Genomic DNA, 18,265 nt, shown 5'->3' with positions numbered 1-18,265 from the left:
AAAGCAGCAGGGTGAACCTGGTACACGTCCTCTGGCACAGCATCTCGAACGATAGGTTTCCTTCCACAGGACAGGCGTACGCGGCTGTTGTCTCCCAGGCCTGAATTAGCTTCCCCAGCTCATTCAGCTGCGATATCAGGCAGCTGAAGAACTCATGGGCGTCCTAGATGACAGGAGATAAACAGAAAATGCTTGCGGACTGAAAATACATATACGAAACAGATCGCTTAACATTTTTCAGGATAAGGCGTGTTGTCATCATTGTAAATTCCTTAGTCAACCATACTATCCTAAAGAAAACTTTACTGACAGTTTAGTGATTCACTTACATTCTGCTCATCTTCAGCAAACTGGTCCGAAACCGAATGAATTAGGTTTCTCAAGAAAGTCTTCTTCTGCTTCGAGCTTGATCCAAGTCTTGCAGGTAGAAGTTCAGCAAAATGTCTGCAAGTCAAGAGAGGCAGAGAACTGGAGTTGGTATCTCCACTTTCAAGCAGATCATAATAAGTTTTTGTGATTAGAGCAGCAACAAATGCGAACATAACAATAGAAAATTCACATGTATGTAGGTGTGTGAGAGAGTTTGTACGATGTGGATACTTGTGTTGGGTACCTGATCAGGTCAGCATAGGGGACCAAATCCCAGTGTTCTTCCTGCCTCCTGACGTCCTCGCAGAATGTTGGCAGGTGGAAGAGACACTGCAGGGTGGCGTTCATGTAGCAGGTCTGTCCCAGGTTTGGTAGCCTGAAAGACAGAGAAAGGTACGTGCCTCATATCCCCGCCGACCTGTATCTTTCAGGCTGGTTGTAACATTTGGGGAAGTCTGTTCTAGAACGTTCACGGGAGCTTAGCACTTACCCGAGGCAGACCAGCCGCTGGTGTTCTCCATCCCCCACATCACCCCTATCCGCCATGCAGGGGAGAATCTGCCACTTGGGGATCCTTAAAGAGGAGAAAGAATGAAATAAATAATAAAAAGCTTATTGCACTTTTCAGTAGATTTCATTACAGATTTGCCACTGCGATCTTGCATATACTGGTTACCTTCTCAGGGGCAGGAAAGGTCCCTCATTAGGTGGGATGTCACGTGTCACCTCCAGAGGGGACTGGTGCTCCTCTACGTTACTTCCAGTAGAGGAGCTTCCAAACGTTAGTGACTTGGAGGAAACAACAAAATTCTGTTCTAGACAGGGAAACGGAGATGCAGCTGTATTCTAAAATCACACTGGAAATGTCTCTGATCTATGTACCTCTGAGTCCACAGTGACAAGGCTGGGACTCTGGCTGCTGGTGAGAGTGTTGTTGTCTCCAGAGTCCCTGCAGTCAACGGACACGCGTCCGTCATCGTCTGAGCTAGAAGAGCCAGGAGTGCAGTCATGAGCAGAGAGTTCAGCTATGACACTGAGACAGCTAGAGCTGGAAAGAAATCTTGGGCCCAACCTCTCCTTTGCTCCGGACTTCACACGCTTCAGCCATGGAAACTTGCGTCCAAGTTTGAAGCTCTTCTTCTGGGGCTTCTTCTTGGTAACTTGATCATCCACTGCTCCTTGAGTAGCGGCGATGTCACGCTGCTGCTTTACAGAAATCAGGATGTAGAAATGGGCCATTGAATACAAAGACAGATATCAAGAAAGAAACATTTTGCTCAAGAACCCTGATTAAAAATCATCATCTCAATCGTGAGTAAAAAAAAAAATCGCGATTTATATTTCATATAGAATCCTGCAGCCCTGCTATCCTTAACTTAAACATGGGGGACAAATAAGAATTATCACATATTTTCTACAAGGCTAAATGCCAAGGGTAGGCACAATGCATACAGGCCTACAGCTGCAGGCGGCCATGTTGTGTTTAATACGTTTCTCGACACCTTTCCACAAATTCGCCTTGTTTTCTCCCACCGTTTATCCATCCATTTTCCAAACCGCTTATCCTACTGCGTCGCGGGAGGTCTGGAGCCTATCCCGGAAGCAATGTGCACGAGGCAGGGAACTCCAATTAGCCTCAGCATGTTTTTGGACTGTGGGGGGAAACCGCAGGGTACCCGGAGGAAAACCCACGACGACAAGGGGAGAACATGCAAACTCCGTACACATGTAACCCAGGCGGAGACTTGAACCCGGGTCCCAGTGCTGTGAGGTAACAGTGCTAACCACTGCACCACCATGCCGTCATTCCTACCATTTAACAAAATGAAATTTATCAGGTGATAAAATTAAAAAGGCATACCTTCTTCTTGGTCCAACAGCAAAGAAATCCGCAGAAAATGTTTGTTTTGTGATGCGCCATCATGTAAGTTGCCTCTCAGTGAAATTGATTCACCAGAAGTAAGTGAATTTCGAACGTAAATAAAGTTAAATGAAATCGCGCTGGATCGCGCTCTCTGATTGGCCGATTCAGCATAACAGGTGTTTCCATCGTAACTACTGTAGTTTTAATATAAAAATAAAACTCGAAATAAAGATTTAAATGGCTGACTATGTATACTGCGAGTAAACGTATGCATTAAGAACTGGTTCAGATGCCCAGGCAGAACAACGGTTATGAAAAAATATATTTTTATATAATTCATATGTAAATTTCGTTTTTTTAATACGCTTAGGCCATTAACCTGAGAAGGGTATTTTGTGACAATACTCAATAAATAGGGGTCATACAAGTTTTTTTTAAATTAGAATTTGATTATTTCTATCATTATTAAAACTAGTATTTAAATGACCATTTAAATCACCCAAGTAGGGCCATTAAAATATTCTCACTCACCCATTGAACTCAGTGGGCGGGCTTTAAACAAAACCAAACTTATGATTGATTACACTGCAAACTAAGTCACAACAAATCATTCTCGCACAGTCGACGGAATTCTCATTTATAACCTCGTTTTGCTTGTTCCGTCCAAATCCTAAATAGTCTCTCCTAACTCTAGGACATCAGTTAAACTGTCCTAACTTTCACTGGCCACCACACAGTTCTAGCTCTAGATAAACTTATTTAATTAGTATGGCACAAAATGCCCCGCTCGTGACATAACGATAGAAATGATGTGTATCGTGGCCACGTTTTAATGATGGGAATGAATTACAATCTCCCTATATCCGCTGTATCAGCTGATCGCTCAGTTGTTCCGCTCGGTCAGAAAAACAATATTACATGTGTAACTTTGTTTTTTCATAAATCCCTCTTCCTTTGATGGGTATTTAAAAGTATGATTTAAATTGTTGTGTTATCCTGAGATGCATGATATTTTTTTCATTGCTCGATCATCTCTTGAGACGCTAAAACGTCAGAATCCCATTAATTCTTATTTCATGACCGCATGCATTGGCAAACCCCCGCAACCGGCCCGATCACGCCCTGCTTGCTCCAAATATAATTTTATATATATATAAATATATATATATATATATATATACACACACACACACACACACATTTTTAAAGAGGGAGATGTAAGTGAGCCAGGGTCTGGTATGATCCGAGGTGTCTCACCTCAAACATGGTAAATTAGTGTCTGAACAGGGGAAAACACGAGGGGAACAAAGGTGAATAAAACAGACAGCGTCACACATAATTTTAAATAAAGACTTAGAAGAGGGAGAAAGTCAAGTAAACTTGCGTGTTTACATTTTCTATTTGGTGAAGCTGTCATGACCTGTGCGTCCAGTCCTCGTGCGTGCCACGCCCCCATATCACCACATGTGCCTCCCCTATTGTGCCCAGCTCTTTCCTGTAATTTCGGCATGTCTGGTGTATTTAGTCCAAGTCTAAGTCCGTATTCCTCAGATCCGTCATTAATGTTCGCCGTCTACCCTGTCTCCCGTTAATAAACCCTGTTTTCCTTTATCCTGCCTTCCTGCCTTGTCCTTCCCCGCTTCCTGCCTGCCGGTCCACCCGCGGACGTTACAGACGTTTTGAAACCATATCATCCCATACAGTAAATGTCATTTGCAAATAATTTGGCAGACCCAGAAATTTTTGCATTGTGTTATCATTTTAATTAATTCACGTTCACGTAGCCTTTACTTATTTGTGTATTTAAGTGTCAGGCATAATGGCTGTAGGCGACAAGAGACGGAAACAAGTTTGCACCCCCTCGCTCAGTTCACTCAAAAGCTCCCATTGCCCGGTTGCAAGCATGTTTGTCTTTATTTCCTCATGTAACCGGTCTCGTTTGGGTCTTTGTTTACGGCCCGATCGCGCCAAGCGAGTCCAGTTAAAACATAGTCCCGGTTAAAGTCCGAGAGCTGATGCTCTCACTCTGCGTTGTGTATTTTTTTTTGTTGTGTGTGGTGTGTGGGTGCGGGAGAGGGAGAGACGACACCGCATGGCTTCCTCTGGACTCGGGATCCGACGTCCCTTTATTGGCACGTGTCTTTTCCTCTCTCTGGTAATGAAGAGCAAAGTATTAATTCCCCAGCAGCATGTAGCAGCTCAACATTCTCTTCCTCGAAGAGACAGGGAAAGAGGAAAATGAAAAAAAATATACATCAATATAAAAAAAAAATAAAACAAACAAAACATACCTGGTAATGAAGAGCAAAGTATTAATTCCCCAGCAGCATGTAGCAGCTCAACATTCTGCCCATGTGCACCCCGACAATAAAAAGAAAAACACAAACCAAATTAAGTTCATACATTAATATTGCTTGATATATATTAATAATGATATGTTTAAACTTTTGTTACAGGAATTTTATATAATAATAAAAGGATTATTTTCTATTTAATTGGGTTAATGAGAGAGCCATGTTACCTCTTCCTCGAAGAGACAGGGAAAGAGGAAGAGGAAACACGTCACGCCCCCTTTTAACCAGTGGGAGGCACCATGAAGCAGGGCCTTCTGGGAATTCTCCTTACTCCCTCTCTTATTCATTTTACCAGGATTTTAATAATTAAGGAATTTTGAGTAATTATACATACCAAAACAACTTTGTTACACTCACTGATCCCCACTAAAAATTTCTCAATTTTTATTTGAAATAGTTCTCACATACAGTGAAGTGAAAATATTTTTATGAGGCATAAATTTAATATATATAAAATGTCTGCAGTTTGGTTAGCCTTTATTTCGGATAACACTGAAATTGATACTAACGTGTACATTTATTTTTTGCCCACCACCACCACCCTCTTCAGAGGACAACTTTATTTTACATTAAATTAAAGGTACAGGTAAAGAGTGTGGCCGCTCCGAACTCACCCGTCTTAGGGGCTGCTCCACGAAGCGAGCTAACCTCAAAAGCCAGGCTTATTTCGACAATCCCGGCTTAATTTGTCCAAATTCGGTTCCAAAAACGAGGCTAACCTGAAGCTCCGCTTAGTTACATAACTATGTCAACATATGCTCTTGGACAAGCCTGCTCCGTGGCAGGTTAGCTGTGAAGCAATTAGTTCAGCTTGATGAATATGATTGGACAAGCCATGTGATGTGATTCTGTGGGGCTGGGATTATTCTGATGCTGTTCTCCCTCTCTGACTCTCTCTCTCCCTCACTCACACACATCGACCCTCCAATATAAAATTATTACAGATTACATGCAGATGATTCCAATTACTCAGAAAGTTTAAAATGACAAGGAGTGCATTGAAGGCTTTTACATGAATAACCATGGCGTGCCCGTTTATTCATAATCCAGTTGATGAGGGAGCGCGGCTCATTCGTAGAGCTTTAAGGCAACAGGTTCCACAAGTACTTCGGCCCAGGATAGATCCGTTGCATTTTCCAGATGATTATTTATACGAGTGTAGCGCTCCCTACCCTCCCCGGTCTAACTAAATCCGAGGTTGCCTGGGCAGAGCACTGGGTTCATAATCTGTATGTATTTAACTGACCCAAATATAAGGTATGTTACTACCACTTTGTCTCTTTGTCCCGTTCCCTTGTATATTAAACGCACCAAGAATTACCCTCCAGTAGAACCTTCCCCCACAATACAGTTAACAATCACAATTTAAATATAACACAATTTAATATAAATCAGTCCCGTACCCCACAAACTCCTTAAACATTGGATAAACCTAAACCACAGAAAAGACAGAAAATAAATTGAGAAAAACATTAAATCGATTTCACATGAAATTAAATAAATAGGGTACCTGTCATGCCCTGCTCGTCGGCTCCTCCTGTGTGCCACGCCCCCTGATTACCCACGTGTTTTCTCCCGATTGTACCCAGCTGTATCTAGTTCATTTGCTCAGTCCTGTGTATTTCAGTCCGTGTCTTACCCGAGTCCTTTGTCCGTCATTGATGTTTGTTCGCGTGAGATCCCTGTTGTCATTAAATCCCTGGTTTACCCCGACTTCTGCCTGTCCGCCTGCTTCCTGCCCGTTCGCCTCGCACGATCGCCGCTCTTCCCGCGATCGCTGCCGCCGCTCCCGTGACAGAATGACGGACCCAAACAAAGCACCTGCCGTGACAGAGGAGGAGTACTGCAGTTACGGCGAGCAGGTGCTCTTCTGGATTTCCCGGCCTGGCATCCGGGAGGATTCTCCGGCTTGGAACCTTGTCAGCCGGAACCGGGATATCTTAGAAGGGTTATCCCTGGAGGAAGACGCGCACCTAACCAAGGAGGTGCGCGACAACTTCAGGAGGATAGCCGAGCTCCGGAAAGAGCGATATGTCACTCCCAGCGAACCAGGGACTGTCCTCGCGCCGTCCGTCTTTGCGGGCTTAGCGCCGCCTCCCGCTACCACCGGTCGCCGGAGGAGGAAGAGGAGACCAGCGATCGCCCCGTCGATCGTCCTAGGGGCGTGCTCCATCGCCCTCGCTCCTCTTCCTGGGGAGGATCGGGAGAGTATCCCGATTACCCCGGAAGTCTCCAGCGCTGTTAAGCTGCCTCCCAGGGCAGCTTCCCCTTTCCGGAAGACACGCCGGGACGCTGAACAGCTTGAGCAGCCGCCTCCGCTGCTCGCTGCGGCCGCCTGGTCAGAGGGGCTTCCCCCGCTCCTACCGCCTGCGCATCCCGCGCAGCCGTCGCCGCAGCCGCCGGCGCAGACTCCTCTGCCTGCGCTGCCTGCCGCTCTCAAGCGGGCACCCCCTCAGCCTGCGAATCCGGCTTCCGAGCAGGCGCTCCCTTTGCCTGCAGTCCTGGAACCCGCTCAGACGCCACAGACGCCTGCTCGGCCGCCGCTGCCGGCGGACCTCGCTGCCTGCGCAGCCGCCTTCGCTGCCTGCGCAGCCGCCTTCGCCTGCTGCAGCTCCCGGGCCGGCGCCCCCACTGCAGCCACCTGCCGCTCCAAGTCCTGACCGCGCTCCAAGTCCTGACCGCGCTCCAGAGGCGCCCCCTCCGCCTGCAGCAGCCCCAGCTCCTGTCCCTTTCACCCTAGTCCCCGAGGTGGTCCCGGACGACTCCATCTTGGCTCCTCCCTCTTCGGAGGTGGAGGAGCTGGAATGGGACCCCTCGGGGACAGAACTTGTGACCCCTTGTCCCTCGCCCCGGCGACGTCGACCCCGACCTAGGGTCGGCCTGTCTGTGTCCCGCAGGGGAAGGGGACACAGATGCAGGGCTGGGGTCCCGCCCGCCCTGCCCGCCCTGCCCCCTGGCTCGCCCTGCCTCGCCTGCGCTGGGGCTCGGTTGGCGCCCGCGGGTCCTGGCCCTCCGGGTCGGCTGTCGCCTGTGGGTCCCTCTCCGGTGCCTCGTTGCCCTGCCTCGCTCCCCCCTCCGGTGCCTGGTCGGTCGCCGGGGGGCTCCCACCTTCGGCCCGTCGGAGGACGTCGCTGCCTATGGCGGCTCCCCCCCCTCACCTTGCCTTCGCCCTGGCCCCTTCCAGCTCCCTCCCTGGCCCCTCCGCGGGTCCCTCGCCCTGTCTCCTCTGCCCCTTCTCGGTCCCCTCCGGCTCCGGCCTCCCGGCCGCCTGCGGCCCCTCCGGCTGCCGCCCGTCGCCCGCTGGGGCTCCCACGGGCTCCCCTTTGTTCGCCCGCGTTGTCTCCGTTCTCTCCTGCCCTGGTCCCTCCTTCGTTTGCTTCCCCTTTCTTGGTCCCGCCTGTCTCTGCTCCCCCTCGCTTTGTTCCTCCCGTCTCTGCTCCTTGTCCTTCTCTGTTCCCTTCGTTCACTCCCGGTCCTTTTGTTCCTCCTGTTCCCGCTGTGTCTCCCTTCCAGATCTGTCTCTCTGCCTTCCCGGCCCTTTGTCAGCTCCTGTCTCACGTCCTGTCGCTTGCCCTGTTTTGTGCCTCGGTCCTGTTTCCCGTCTCTCGTTGATGGTTCTGTTTTTTTTGCTCCAGGTCCCGGTTCCCGTGTCCCGTCTGTCGCCTCCACCCTGGCGTGTCCGGTGAAGCGCGCCTTTGGGGGGGGGTTCTGTCTTGCCCTGCTCGTCGGCTCCTCCTGTGTGCCACGCCCCCTGATTACCCACGTGTTTTCTCCCGATTTGTACCCAGCTGTATCTAGTTCATTTGCTCAGTCCTGTGTATTTCAGTCCATGTCTTACCCGAGTCCTTTGTCCGTCATTGAAGTTTGTTCGCGTGAGATCCCTGGTTTACCCCGACTTCTGCCTGTCCGCCTGCTTCCTGCCCGTTCGCCTCGCACGATCGCCGCTCTGCCCGCGATCGCTGCCGCCGCTCCCGTGACAGTACCCATTAACTCAACGATGCCGGCCTGATTCTTGGGTTGAAAGAGTAGCTGTATCCTCACCACAAGGCGAACATGTGTCCAAGAGTCCCCTCAAGTGCACGTCCCACGCCGGTTCTCACAAGTCGCCTTAAAGAGGTGGCTCACAAGACTTGTTGCCTTAAAGAGGTGGCAAACCACCCCGCTCTAAATCCACCACTGCCCCTCTCTCGGTCCTCCGGATGGACGTCAGTCCCCTTGGTTGTTCCACTCTGGAGCAGTGAAACTTCACAGCTTGCTGGGCTAGTGACTGTTCATCCTCGATGATGGCGTCAGCTCCCAGCGTTGGCAAACTAACATTAGCCTATTCTTCCGAATGGTGTTTTAGGGACCGTAAAACCCAGTGGGGACATAAGCGCATTCACTGTCCGTTCACTGCACACATACGCCACTGGCTTTAAAGTTTTTTTCCCCCAAACACATGGACTATGTATTTATAAAAACTTTATATCGTCCCGAACACATACAAACTCCACCATTTTTCTTCTAGCCCTTCGCACTCTCTTTTTCCTCGCCCCAGCTTAACAGTGAATGGGCTAACAGACAGACATCAAACTGAACAACCAATCATAAACTAACACCGATTAAACCACTATAACATTTCTCACCTTTCTAGAATAAAGCAACTTAATTACACAAATATAGACAAAGCCATTAACAATACGTATTATTTATCCGGGTTACACGAGCTAGCGCTATAGATTTAGTAGACGCAGTATTGCATATTTGTGTCAGTTATTGAAACCTTACATTTCTAAAAACACACGTCGTTCTAAAGCCCTTACGGTTGCACAGTCTTTGTGTATCGCTTTGCGTTACTTTGCCAGTGGTTCATTTCTGTACAGTGTGGGGGATGCTGAACATTTAAGCAAAGCTATACAGTGTAAATCAGGAAGGTTTACGTTGCGTTAAAGTCCTTTTTAAATATATTCATTACCTTTCCTGGCCACCGAGGAATTCTTGCCATTAAGGAAACTTTGGAATTTATGGTGCTGAATCTTTAAACATCTACTCATTTACAACACATAAATCATTACGTAACTAATCGATAAGTAACTGAATTTAATTTGTCAGGCTTTCCTAACATCATTGGAGCCATTGACTGTACACACGTGAGGATAAAGGCTCCAGCAGGTCCAACAGAGACTGATTACATAAACCGCAAATCATATCACAGTATTAATGTGCAGGTAAGTACTGATAATACCTGAAAGTGTAGTCATCCAACAATATCAATTTATGTTATTACCATTTCCTAAAATGTTTCAGGTGGCATGCACTGCTGAACATCTAATTTCAAACATTTTGGCAAAAAGCCCAGGATCAGTACTGATGCCAGAATTTTTCACGAGTCTTCATTGGCTCAAAGCCTCAGACAAGGCAAGTCAACTAAAATTCACAAATACACTATAGTTTATTATACTACAGTCTAATGTGTCTACATTCATTCTATTATAGGAATTTTTCCTGGTGTGCTGCTTGGTGACAGAGGGTACCCATGTCTACCCATTCTTCTCACACCATATACAGATCCTGCAACACAAGCAGAAAGACATTTCAGCCATGCCCATTGTAAGACAAGGGCACGCATTGAAATGACCTTTGGACAGTTAAAAATCCAGGTTTAACTGCCTGCAGCATCTCAGAGTCACACCAGACAGAACGTGTGACATTGTAGTAGCCTGTGCAGTTTTGCATAATGTGGCAATACTGCAGCAGGAGCGTATGCCAATAATGATGCAGGATGAGCAATGGGAAGAGGGCATAGCAGTGGAAGACCACATGGGTGGTAGAGCTGTGAGAGATGTGTACACAAAACATCAAAAAAGAACAACACAAAAAAGAATTAACTTTAGTGAACAAAAACCACAATACATGACAGAATTAGCAGCAGATAAAGGCATTGGACCGAAACATTAAATATAAAACCTACAGTTATTGCAGTGTATATACTTAAATACATATACAAAGTATATGATTAAATACAATACTCACAACAGATTCTAATGACTGTTGTCCAGGATCCAAGAGGGTCAAGACACAATCCACTACTGTACTGCATTAGAATATTTAAGACATTTAACAGAAAGCAAGGCAGACAGGAGAAAAAGAGTAAAGACCTACCATACCTCTAACATAAGATTGCACATGACTAGAAGGAACAACGTCTGAGGATGTTCCTCCCTCAATCCCATCAATAATAGGCCGTGCACGGTTCTGTGTAAGGACCATCACCTCGGCTGGGGTACAGGCTGCAGGAGGTGGGCCCCCAGCTGCGGGAGGTGGGCCCCCGGCTGCGGGAGGTGGGCCCCCGGCTGCGGGAGGTGGGCCCCCGGCTGCGGGAGGTGGACCCCCGGCTGCGGGAGGTGGGCCCCCGGCTGCAGGAGGTGGGCCCCCACCGGTTGCAGCAGCCGCAGCTCTCTTTTTGGTGGCTAAATTATACAAATGCAAAGTGGGTTTTAAATGAATTCTTTAAAAATGTAGTTCTAATTAGATTTACCGTTTACCATTCTGAGGAATATTTTTGTATTTAATCTTCACTTGCTGCCAGGACCTTTTCGTTCCACTCATGCTGCTCCTGAAACCAAGCATTATTAATAATTACAATTATATATCACTTTTTATCCAAGATGGACCCATATAATTAACATGCTGTCCTGTTTATCAATGTATTAAAATAACCTTAAAGTACCTTACAACTGGTAACAAAATGCATATGTAAAAGGAAATATTAATGACTATACATTTTGAAGGCTTGAAACTGTTCTCATTTAGTTGTTAAATATTTTTACATCCTTAACACAAAGATTACTTAAATCATGTTCTTACACATTTAACCTGTCAGCTATTTTCTGCCATGCAGCTTCACGAGCTTTGATAATACTGCTCGCTGTCATACCTGGCTTGTACGATCCTAGTGTGTGCCACGCCCCCCTGATTATCCACGTGTGCTTCCCTGATCGTACCCAGCTGTGTCTAATTTTGATCTGTCCTGTTTATTTGAGTCCAAGTCTTGCCTGTGTCCGTGGTCCGTCATTGATGTTGTCAATGCCCGTGTTCTGTCCTGCCCTAGTCCTGATTAAATCCTCGTGTACCCCGAAGTCTGCCTGCTTGACTGTTCCTTGCTCGCTCTCCTGCCTGAACGATCACCCGTTTCACCGGCGATCGTGACAGAATGACAGACCGTAAGGAAAAAGCATCTTCCGTGGCCGAGGAGGATTACCTTGGCCTCGTCGACCAGGTGCTGTTTTGGATCGCCCAGTCCAGCATCCGGGAAGATCCCCCGGCATGGGATCTCATCAGCCGGAGCTGGGACATCCTGGAAGAGATAACTTCCAGCGGGTGGCCGAGCTCCGGACGGAGCAGTGGGTTGCGCTGCGTGAACCAGGGACCATCCTCCCACTGTCCGCCTTCGCGGACAGTGCGCAGCCTACCTCCCCGACGGAGACGCAAAGAAGGAGCAGGAGGAAGAAGCGAACGGTCGCCCGGACGATCGTCCTGGGAGCGTGGCACTCTCCCCCACTTTCCGCTCAGCCGGTGAGCCAGAGGACTCCCTGGCCGTTCCTGAGATCACCAGCGCGGCGAAGCTGCCTTCGCCGGCAGCTTCCCCCGTCCAGAGAACACGCCGGGCCGCTGCGCGGCCTGAGCAGCCGCCTCCGTTGCTCGCTGCAACCGCCTGGACTGAGGAGCTGCAGCCGCAGCCCGTGCAGCCGCCCCTGTCTGCGGACCCAGCGCCCGTGCAGCCGCCTGCGCAGCCAGAGCAGCCGCCTCCGCTGCCACCTGCGCAGCCAGAGCAGCCATCACCTTCTCTGCCAGCGGCTCCAGAGCCCGAGCAGGCGCTCCCCCTACCTGCAGCTCCCGCGCCCACGCCCGAGGCGCTCCCTCCGCCTCAAGTGACTGTGCCCCCTGGGGCTTTTGTTCCTGGCCCCACTCCGGTCCCTGACCCAGCTCCGGTCCTTCCAGCCCCAGTCCCTGAGGAGGTCCCAGAGAGCCCAACCACCGCTCCTCCCTCCGTTGAGGTAGAGGAGCTTGAGTGGGACCCCTCGGGGACTTCCCTGCTGTCTCCTCCGTCCTCGCCCCGGCAAGCTCAACCCCGGCCAAGGGCCCTAATGTCTGTGTCCCGTAAGGGGAGAGGACACAGACGCAGGGCTGGGGTCCCGCTCGCCTGCACTGGGGCTCGGTCGGCGCCTGCAGGTCCTGGCCCTCTGGGTCAGCTGTCACCTGCAGGTCCCCCTCGACGGCCTCGTCACCTTGCCTCGCTCCCCACTCCGGCGCCCGGTCGGTCGCCTGCGGGCTACCCAACGGCGGCTCCTCGGTCGCCTGCTGGTCCCCCACCTCCTGCACGTCGGAGGATGTCGCCGCCTACTGCGGCTCCCCCCCTCTCCTTGCCCTCGCCTAGGTCCCCTCCAGCTCCCTCGTCCCCTTCCCTGGCGCTCTCTCCAGCTCCCTCCTCGGCCCCTCCTTCTGTCCCTCGCCCTGTCTCCTCGGCCCCTCCGAGGTCCCATCCGACTGCTTCCTGTCGCCCGCTGGGGCTCCCTCAGTCTCCCCTTTATTCCCCCTCCTTCTCCCTCTACTCTCCTGTCTGTATCCCTCCTTTGTTTGCTCCCCCTCTCTTTGTTCTGCCTGTATCTGCTCCTCGTTCCCCGGTGTCCCCTTCGTTCACTCCCGGTCCTTTTGTCCCGCCTGTTCCCTCCATGTCCCCTTTCCTGCTCTGTTTGTCTGCCTTTCCCATCCTGTGTCAAGTCCTGTCTTGGCTTCTGCCGCTGTGTCAGTTTTGTCTGTCCGTCTTGTTCCCAGTGCCTCGTTAAAGGTTTTTTTCTTGTCTTCCAGATCCTGGTTCCCCGGTCTCGTCTCGTCCGTCGCCTCCCCTGAGGTGCGCTCGGAGAGCGCACCTTTGGGGGAGGTTCTGTCATACCCGGCTAGTACGATCCTCGTGTGTGCCACGCCCCCCTGATTATCCACATGTGCTTCCCTGATCGTACCCAGCTGTGTCTAGTTATTTTGATCTGTCCTGTCTATTTGAGTCCAAGTCTTGCCTGTGTCCGTGGTCCATCATTGATGTTGTCAATGCCCGTGTTCTGTCCTGCCCTAGCCCTGATTAAATCCTCGTGTACCCCGAAGTCTGCCTGCCTGACTGTTCCTTGCTCGCTCTCCTGCCTGAGCGATCACCTGTTTCACCGGCGATCATGACACTTGTGTTCCCCTTTCTAGTTATTATATCTTTGTAGTCCTCATAGGCTTGTAATAATTCTTGTTCTGCCTCGGGAAAAAAAACGCAGCTCTTTCCTTTGCTTCCATTCTTACTTATCCAGCATCGATTAACAAGGCTGCCTTTTATATCGCGTGGACGCGCACGAGTCTCGCTTATCAAGCTTGGCTTGAATTAGCGGAGATTAAATACACGTAAATTTTGTTCGTGGAACTCAATGAGCCTGAAGTGAACTGTTAGGCTAACTCAAGCAAGGCTATTACAAATAATCCTGGATTTGATAAGCTCGCTTCGTGGAACAGCCCCCTGATGCTCGTTAAGGTTGTAGCTGATTTGCTCCTTTCTAAAAAGACCAGGCTTTGGGTAAAGTTTGGCTCGCGCACAAGGGCCTGTGGAACGTTGCCATTTGTTTTGCTTTTGTTATGGTTTTGTTTTGTATTTGATTTTCTTGTCCTGTATGTATTTTACACTGCACTAACATGGCATGCTTGCACCGATTACACTACTGATTAATAGGGCTGCACAATTAATCGAATTTTAATAACGATCAAGATTTTAGCTGCCATAATTAAAGTAAGATGATCGTCGGCGATATTTACATTTGAATAGCGGGCTCTGCTGCATATGAAATCCAGCACTTTCTCAACCAAAAGTCAGCCAACCACCAGAGGCGAACGAAAGCATAGACTTTATGAGCAGCAACCTCAAATTGTGACAGAGGCCTTTCCTGTCTATGTTCCTCTTCTGTTTCCTCCATATCCCTCTGTTCCTCGTCCCCCTGTGTTCCCTCTGTTCACTCCTGGCCCTTTCGTTCCGCCCATTCTCTCCGTGTCTCCATTCCTCCTCTGTCTGTCTGCATTTCCCGTCCTGTGTCAGGTCTTGTCCTACTTCCTGTGCCTGTTCTGTTCCCTGTTAGTGGCCTTGTTCTTGTTTTCCAGGTCCTGTCTCCCCAGTCTCGTCTCATCCGTCGCCTCCCCTTTGGGTGGGGGTTCTGTCATGCCCGGCTCGTCCGATCCTCGTGTGTGCCACGCCCCCCTGATTATCCACGTGTGCTTCCCCAAATCATGCCCAGCTGTTCCTCGTAATTTCACCCTGTCTTTTCTTTATCAGTCCACGTCTTGCCCTGTCCATTGTCCGTCATTGATGTTAGCTGATGTGAGTACTGTTGTTCTATCCTGCCCTGCCCGTAGCCGTCTTCCCCCTACAATAAATTCCCCGTTACCCCGTCTTTCCGCTACCTGCTTTGTTCTTCCCTGCCTCCTGCCTGCCAACCTGCCCGTCCGCACCCACGTCACCTGATAGGTCCCGTGTCCTTCCTGGGATTCTTTTTCTTTTCTTTTTTTTTTGTTATGATTCTGAGCCAGATTGTAACAAAAATGGGGGCTCGTCGGGGATCCCAGTGATATATGTTGGAGGTCATTGATCTTTTGGCAGCATTTGGTCATCATTGTTGGAGCGTTTGGTAAGTAAGGTAATTTTCCCTGAATAGGCATATAGCGCCGTGTTTCCTTTGAGACACGACAGACTTCTTGGCCAGCCCATCTTAGGTTGTTCCCTGCCTCGTGCCCATTGCTTCCGCCATAGACTCCGGACCCCCCGCGACCCATTGCATCCCATTCCTGCTATTGGAGAACCATTTGAGCATCTTTGAGCATTTTGTCCGTCTTGAGTGAAGTTGGAAATAAAATTGAATCTCCAAAAAGTATTGAGGCTTATATCAATAGCCTCAAGGATCGACTGTCTCAAGTTCGTGACATTGCCAAGGACAATCTGCAGTGCGCACAGCGAAAAATGAAGCGATTATATGATTGCCCCGTCAAGCTTTATTCATTTAAGGAGGTGATCATGTCCTTGTGCTTCGTCCGTTAGTTGGTTCACCTTTTGAATCAAAGTTTGACGGCCCTTATACTGTCTTGCGAAAAGTGTCTGATAAGAATTACTTAGCTTTTACTCCACTGCTCTGTTTCATGTTCATATGATGAAGCGTTATTATGAGTCGGTTTGCGTAAAACCTGTTTTGACTTCTGTTCCAGTGCTTGAGTGTGGCCCATGTAATAAAATTGAGAGTGAGTTTATTTCGCCTTAGTGATGGATTTTTAAGGAGGTGTTTGAAAAATTCGGAATGTTTGTCCCAGCGGGATAATTCGCTTGCGTGTTTGCCGCCGTCTCGGCGGGCTGAGCTGATTCAGCTTATTAAGTATCCTGCTCTGTTTGGTGATACTCCACCCCGAACAACGTGTCTGGAGCACGATATTGATATGAGTGACTCTGCACCAATTAAACAGCGTTTTTATCGTGTGTCTCCAGAAAAAAGAAAATTGATGGAAGCTGAGATTCAGTACATGCTTGAAAATAATATCGTCGTACCGTCTTCTTCTGAATGGGCCTCTCCATGCATTCTTGTTGGTAAACCAGACAAAACTGTTCGTTTTTGCACAGATTATCGAAAAGTTAAGTGTCCCTAAAAGTGATAGTTTTCCATTACCCCGAATCGAAGACTGCGCCACATTGTGGTACCCACTTACGAAATAAAACCCCGTTATCAACAAAATATCCACGACCTGCTCTCAGTGCATCTGCAGAGGAAAGGGCGTTAGCAACATTTTGACCTTGTTGCTGCATCAGTGTTTAGATCTGAATTACTAGAGTTCATGCTCCAACACAAACAGCAGACATTTCCTTCATGTACAGCCATAGGCCATGCATCTCCTGGAAGTTAACAGAACTATTACAACTCTTTATGGTACTGTATATGACATGAGTATGAACTGACAATATGTTTACAATACAATCCATCCATCTTCACACCACTTCTGGGACCTTATATATGGAAATCTAGAACACACGGCCGAGGAAGGCCCTGGTTGGGATGGCAAGCCGTTGATGGACAGTTACAATGCAATATTAGTGATAAACTGATCCTTAGCCTCTTATATTAAGGTTCTAGATTGAAGATCTGAAGATCTGGTATTACACTTTAACCCTCGTTTTGCGGACAATGAAATGGGGGGTCATCATGTGCAATTCCCAGTATGAAGCCGGCTGAAATCAGGAGCAAAGAGAGACCCACAATCCCTTTGAGAGGGAGGCTATGGTCAAGGTATGAAGGAGAGAGAGAAACAGAGGTACAGTAGTCAGGGTTATTAGGGACAGTACTGAGCATTAACAGTAGTGTAGTATTATTATGGACAGTACTGAGTATTAACAGTAGTATAGTATTGTTAGGGACAGTACTGTGTATTAATAGTAGTATAGTATTACTAGGTTCTTGCTTTGTTGGAAGACGTTGTGTAGCTGCAGTACTTACACTTGCAACTATGCATTCATTGGAAGCTTAACCTAGCTGCACTTAGTCAGCTCCTCAACAGCATGTAAGCTAAATTAAAGTAAATGTACAGAGTTTAAATTACTCCTGAAGAGCACATTGAAGGAGTATGAAGCAGACAGGGAAAGTAGGACAGTTAAGGCAATTCACATAAAGAAATATTAAAACGCATAACAAGAATGCAAGTGAGTTTTGTTTCTCCTTCATCACTCTACAGGTGACGTTAAAGATGACGGAAAATGGCTTCGAGGTGGAGCTGCCCAGCAGACAGGGGGCTGCATAAACTAACTTACGTTCGAGTCACTTCAGAGACTGACCTCCTTCAAGATCCATGAAATGGTCTTGTGATGCCCGGCTCATCCACTCCTCGTGTGTGCCACGCCCCCTAATTACCCACGTGTGATTCCCTGATCGTGCCCAGCCGTGTCTTGTTATCTTTTGCTTTGTCTGATGTATTTAAGTCTCTGGCGTGCCTGAACCCCTTGTCTGTCATTGATGTCAGTTGCCGTCCTATGTTCCCTGCTTCGGATCTCCCGATTAAATCCCCGTTCGTCTCGTATCCTGCCTGTTGCCTGCTTTTTGATCGCTCTCTGAGCCGTCCAAGCCCCGATCGCCCATCGCTCCTCTCCTGGGCGTGACAGGTCTGCTGTAGGATGGGATTAAGTCTCTGCACAGAATGCATGGTAACAACAAACACTTACAAATGAAGGTTTTTATTGCCAAAAGAAATTAATTGGTTATATTTAATAAGCTAAATAAATTGGAAAGTGTCAATTTTTCTGAAAAATAAAATTAAAACCAACTGAAATACTGATTTTCGATTAAAATATTAATGAAGACATTTTTGTTTGTTTGATATATTTCTGATTATGAAAGGAAAATCTTAGGGAACAATATGGTACTCATATACTTAAACCACAGAAAGGTCTATGGGGTTGAAACAAAGTTGGAAGAAGCACATATTGCACTTTCCTACAACTTTTAACATATATGAAGTTAAAAGGTATAAAATTATACAATAAAAGAAATGGATTTCAACTTAAATTTCAATAAAAATGAAATGACAGTTCACTGGGTCTAACAATACAGATTAAAAAAATGAAAAATCAAAAGTGAAACACTTCATA

General features: G+C 48.1%; 1 protein-coding gene and 1 pseudogene across 14 annotated transcripts in view; one reads left to right on the top strand and one right to left on the bottom strand.

Annotated features, from left to right (window-relative positions):
- Positions 1 to 4,866, bottom strand: part of LOC125718103 (ubiquitin carboxyl-terminal hydrolase 37-like) — a 49,888-nt gene extending 45,022 nt beyond the window's left edge. For all 14 annotated transcript variants that reach the window (XR_007384768.1, XR_007384771.1, XR_007384770.1 and 11 more), the window contains exons 1-8: positions 2,231 to 4,866; positions 1,442 to 1,575; positions 1,252 to 1,354; positions 1,046 to 1,158; positions 860 to 943; positions 614 to 745; positions 330 to 444; positions 18 to 163 (exon numbers count right to left, since the gene is read on the bottom strand). Coding sequence is in view for 9 of the 14 variants with exons in the window: in XM_048991650.1 (XP_048847607.1) it covers positions 18 to 163; positions 330 to 444; positions 614 to 745; positions 860 to 943; positions 1,046 to 1,158; positions 1,252 to 1,354; positions 1,442 to 1,575; positions 2,231 to 2,293 (890 nt within the window). In the remaining 5 variants the exon portion in view is untranslated. The remainder of the gene's footprint in view (positions 1 to 17; positions 164 to 329; positions 445 to 613; positions 746 to 859; positions 944 to 1,045; positions 1,159 to 1,251; positions 1,355 to 1,441; positions 1,576 to 2,230) is intronic.
- A 743-nt stretch (positions 4,867 to 5,609) lies between these two features.
- LOC125718421 (putative nuclease HARBI1) lies at positions 5,610 to 17,421 on the top strand (annotated as a pseudogene).
- Positions 17,422 to 18,265: the final 844 nt, after the last annotated feature.

Source organism: Brienomyrus brachyistius, chromosome 22, assembly GCF_023856365.1.
Source record: "Brienomyrus brachyistius isolate T26 chromosome 22, BBRACH_0.4, whole genome shotgun sequence".
NCBI classification, from domain to species: Eukaryota; Metazoa; Chordata; class Actinopteri; order Osteoglossiformes; family Mormyridae; genus Brienomyrus; species Brienomyrus brachyistius.
This window is presented reverse-complemented; position numbering and strand designations above follow the sequence as displayed.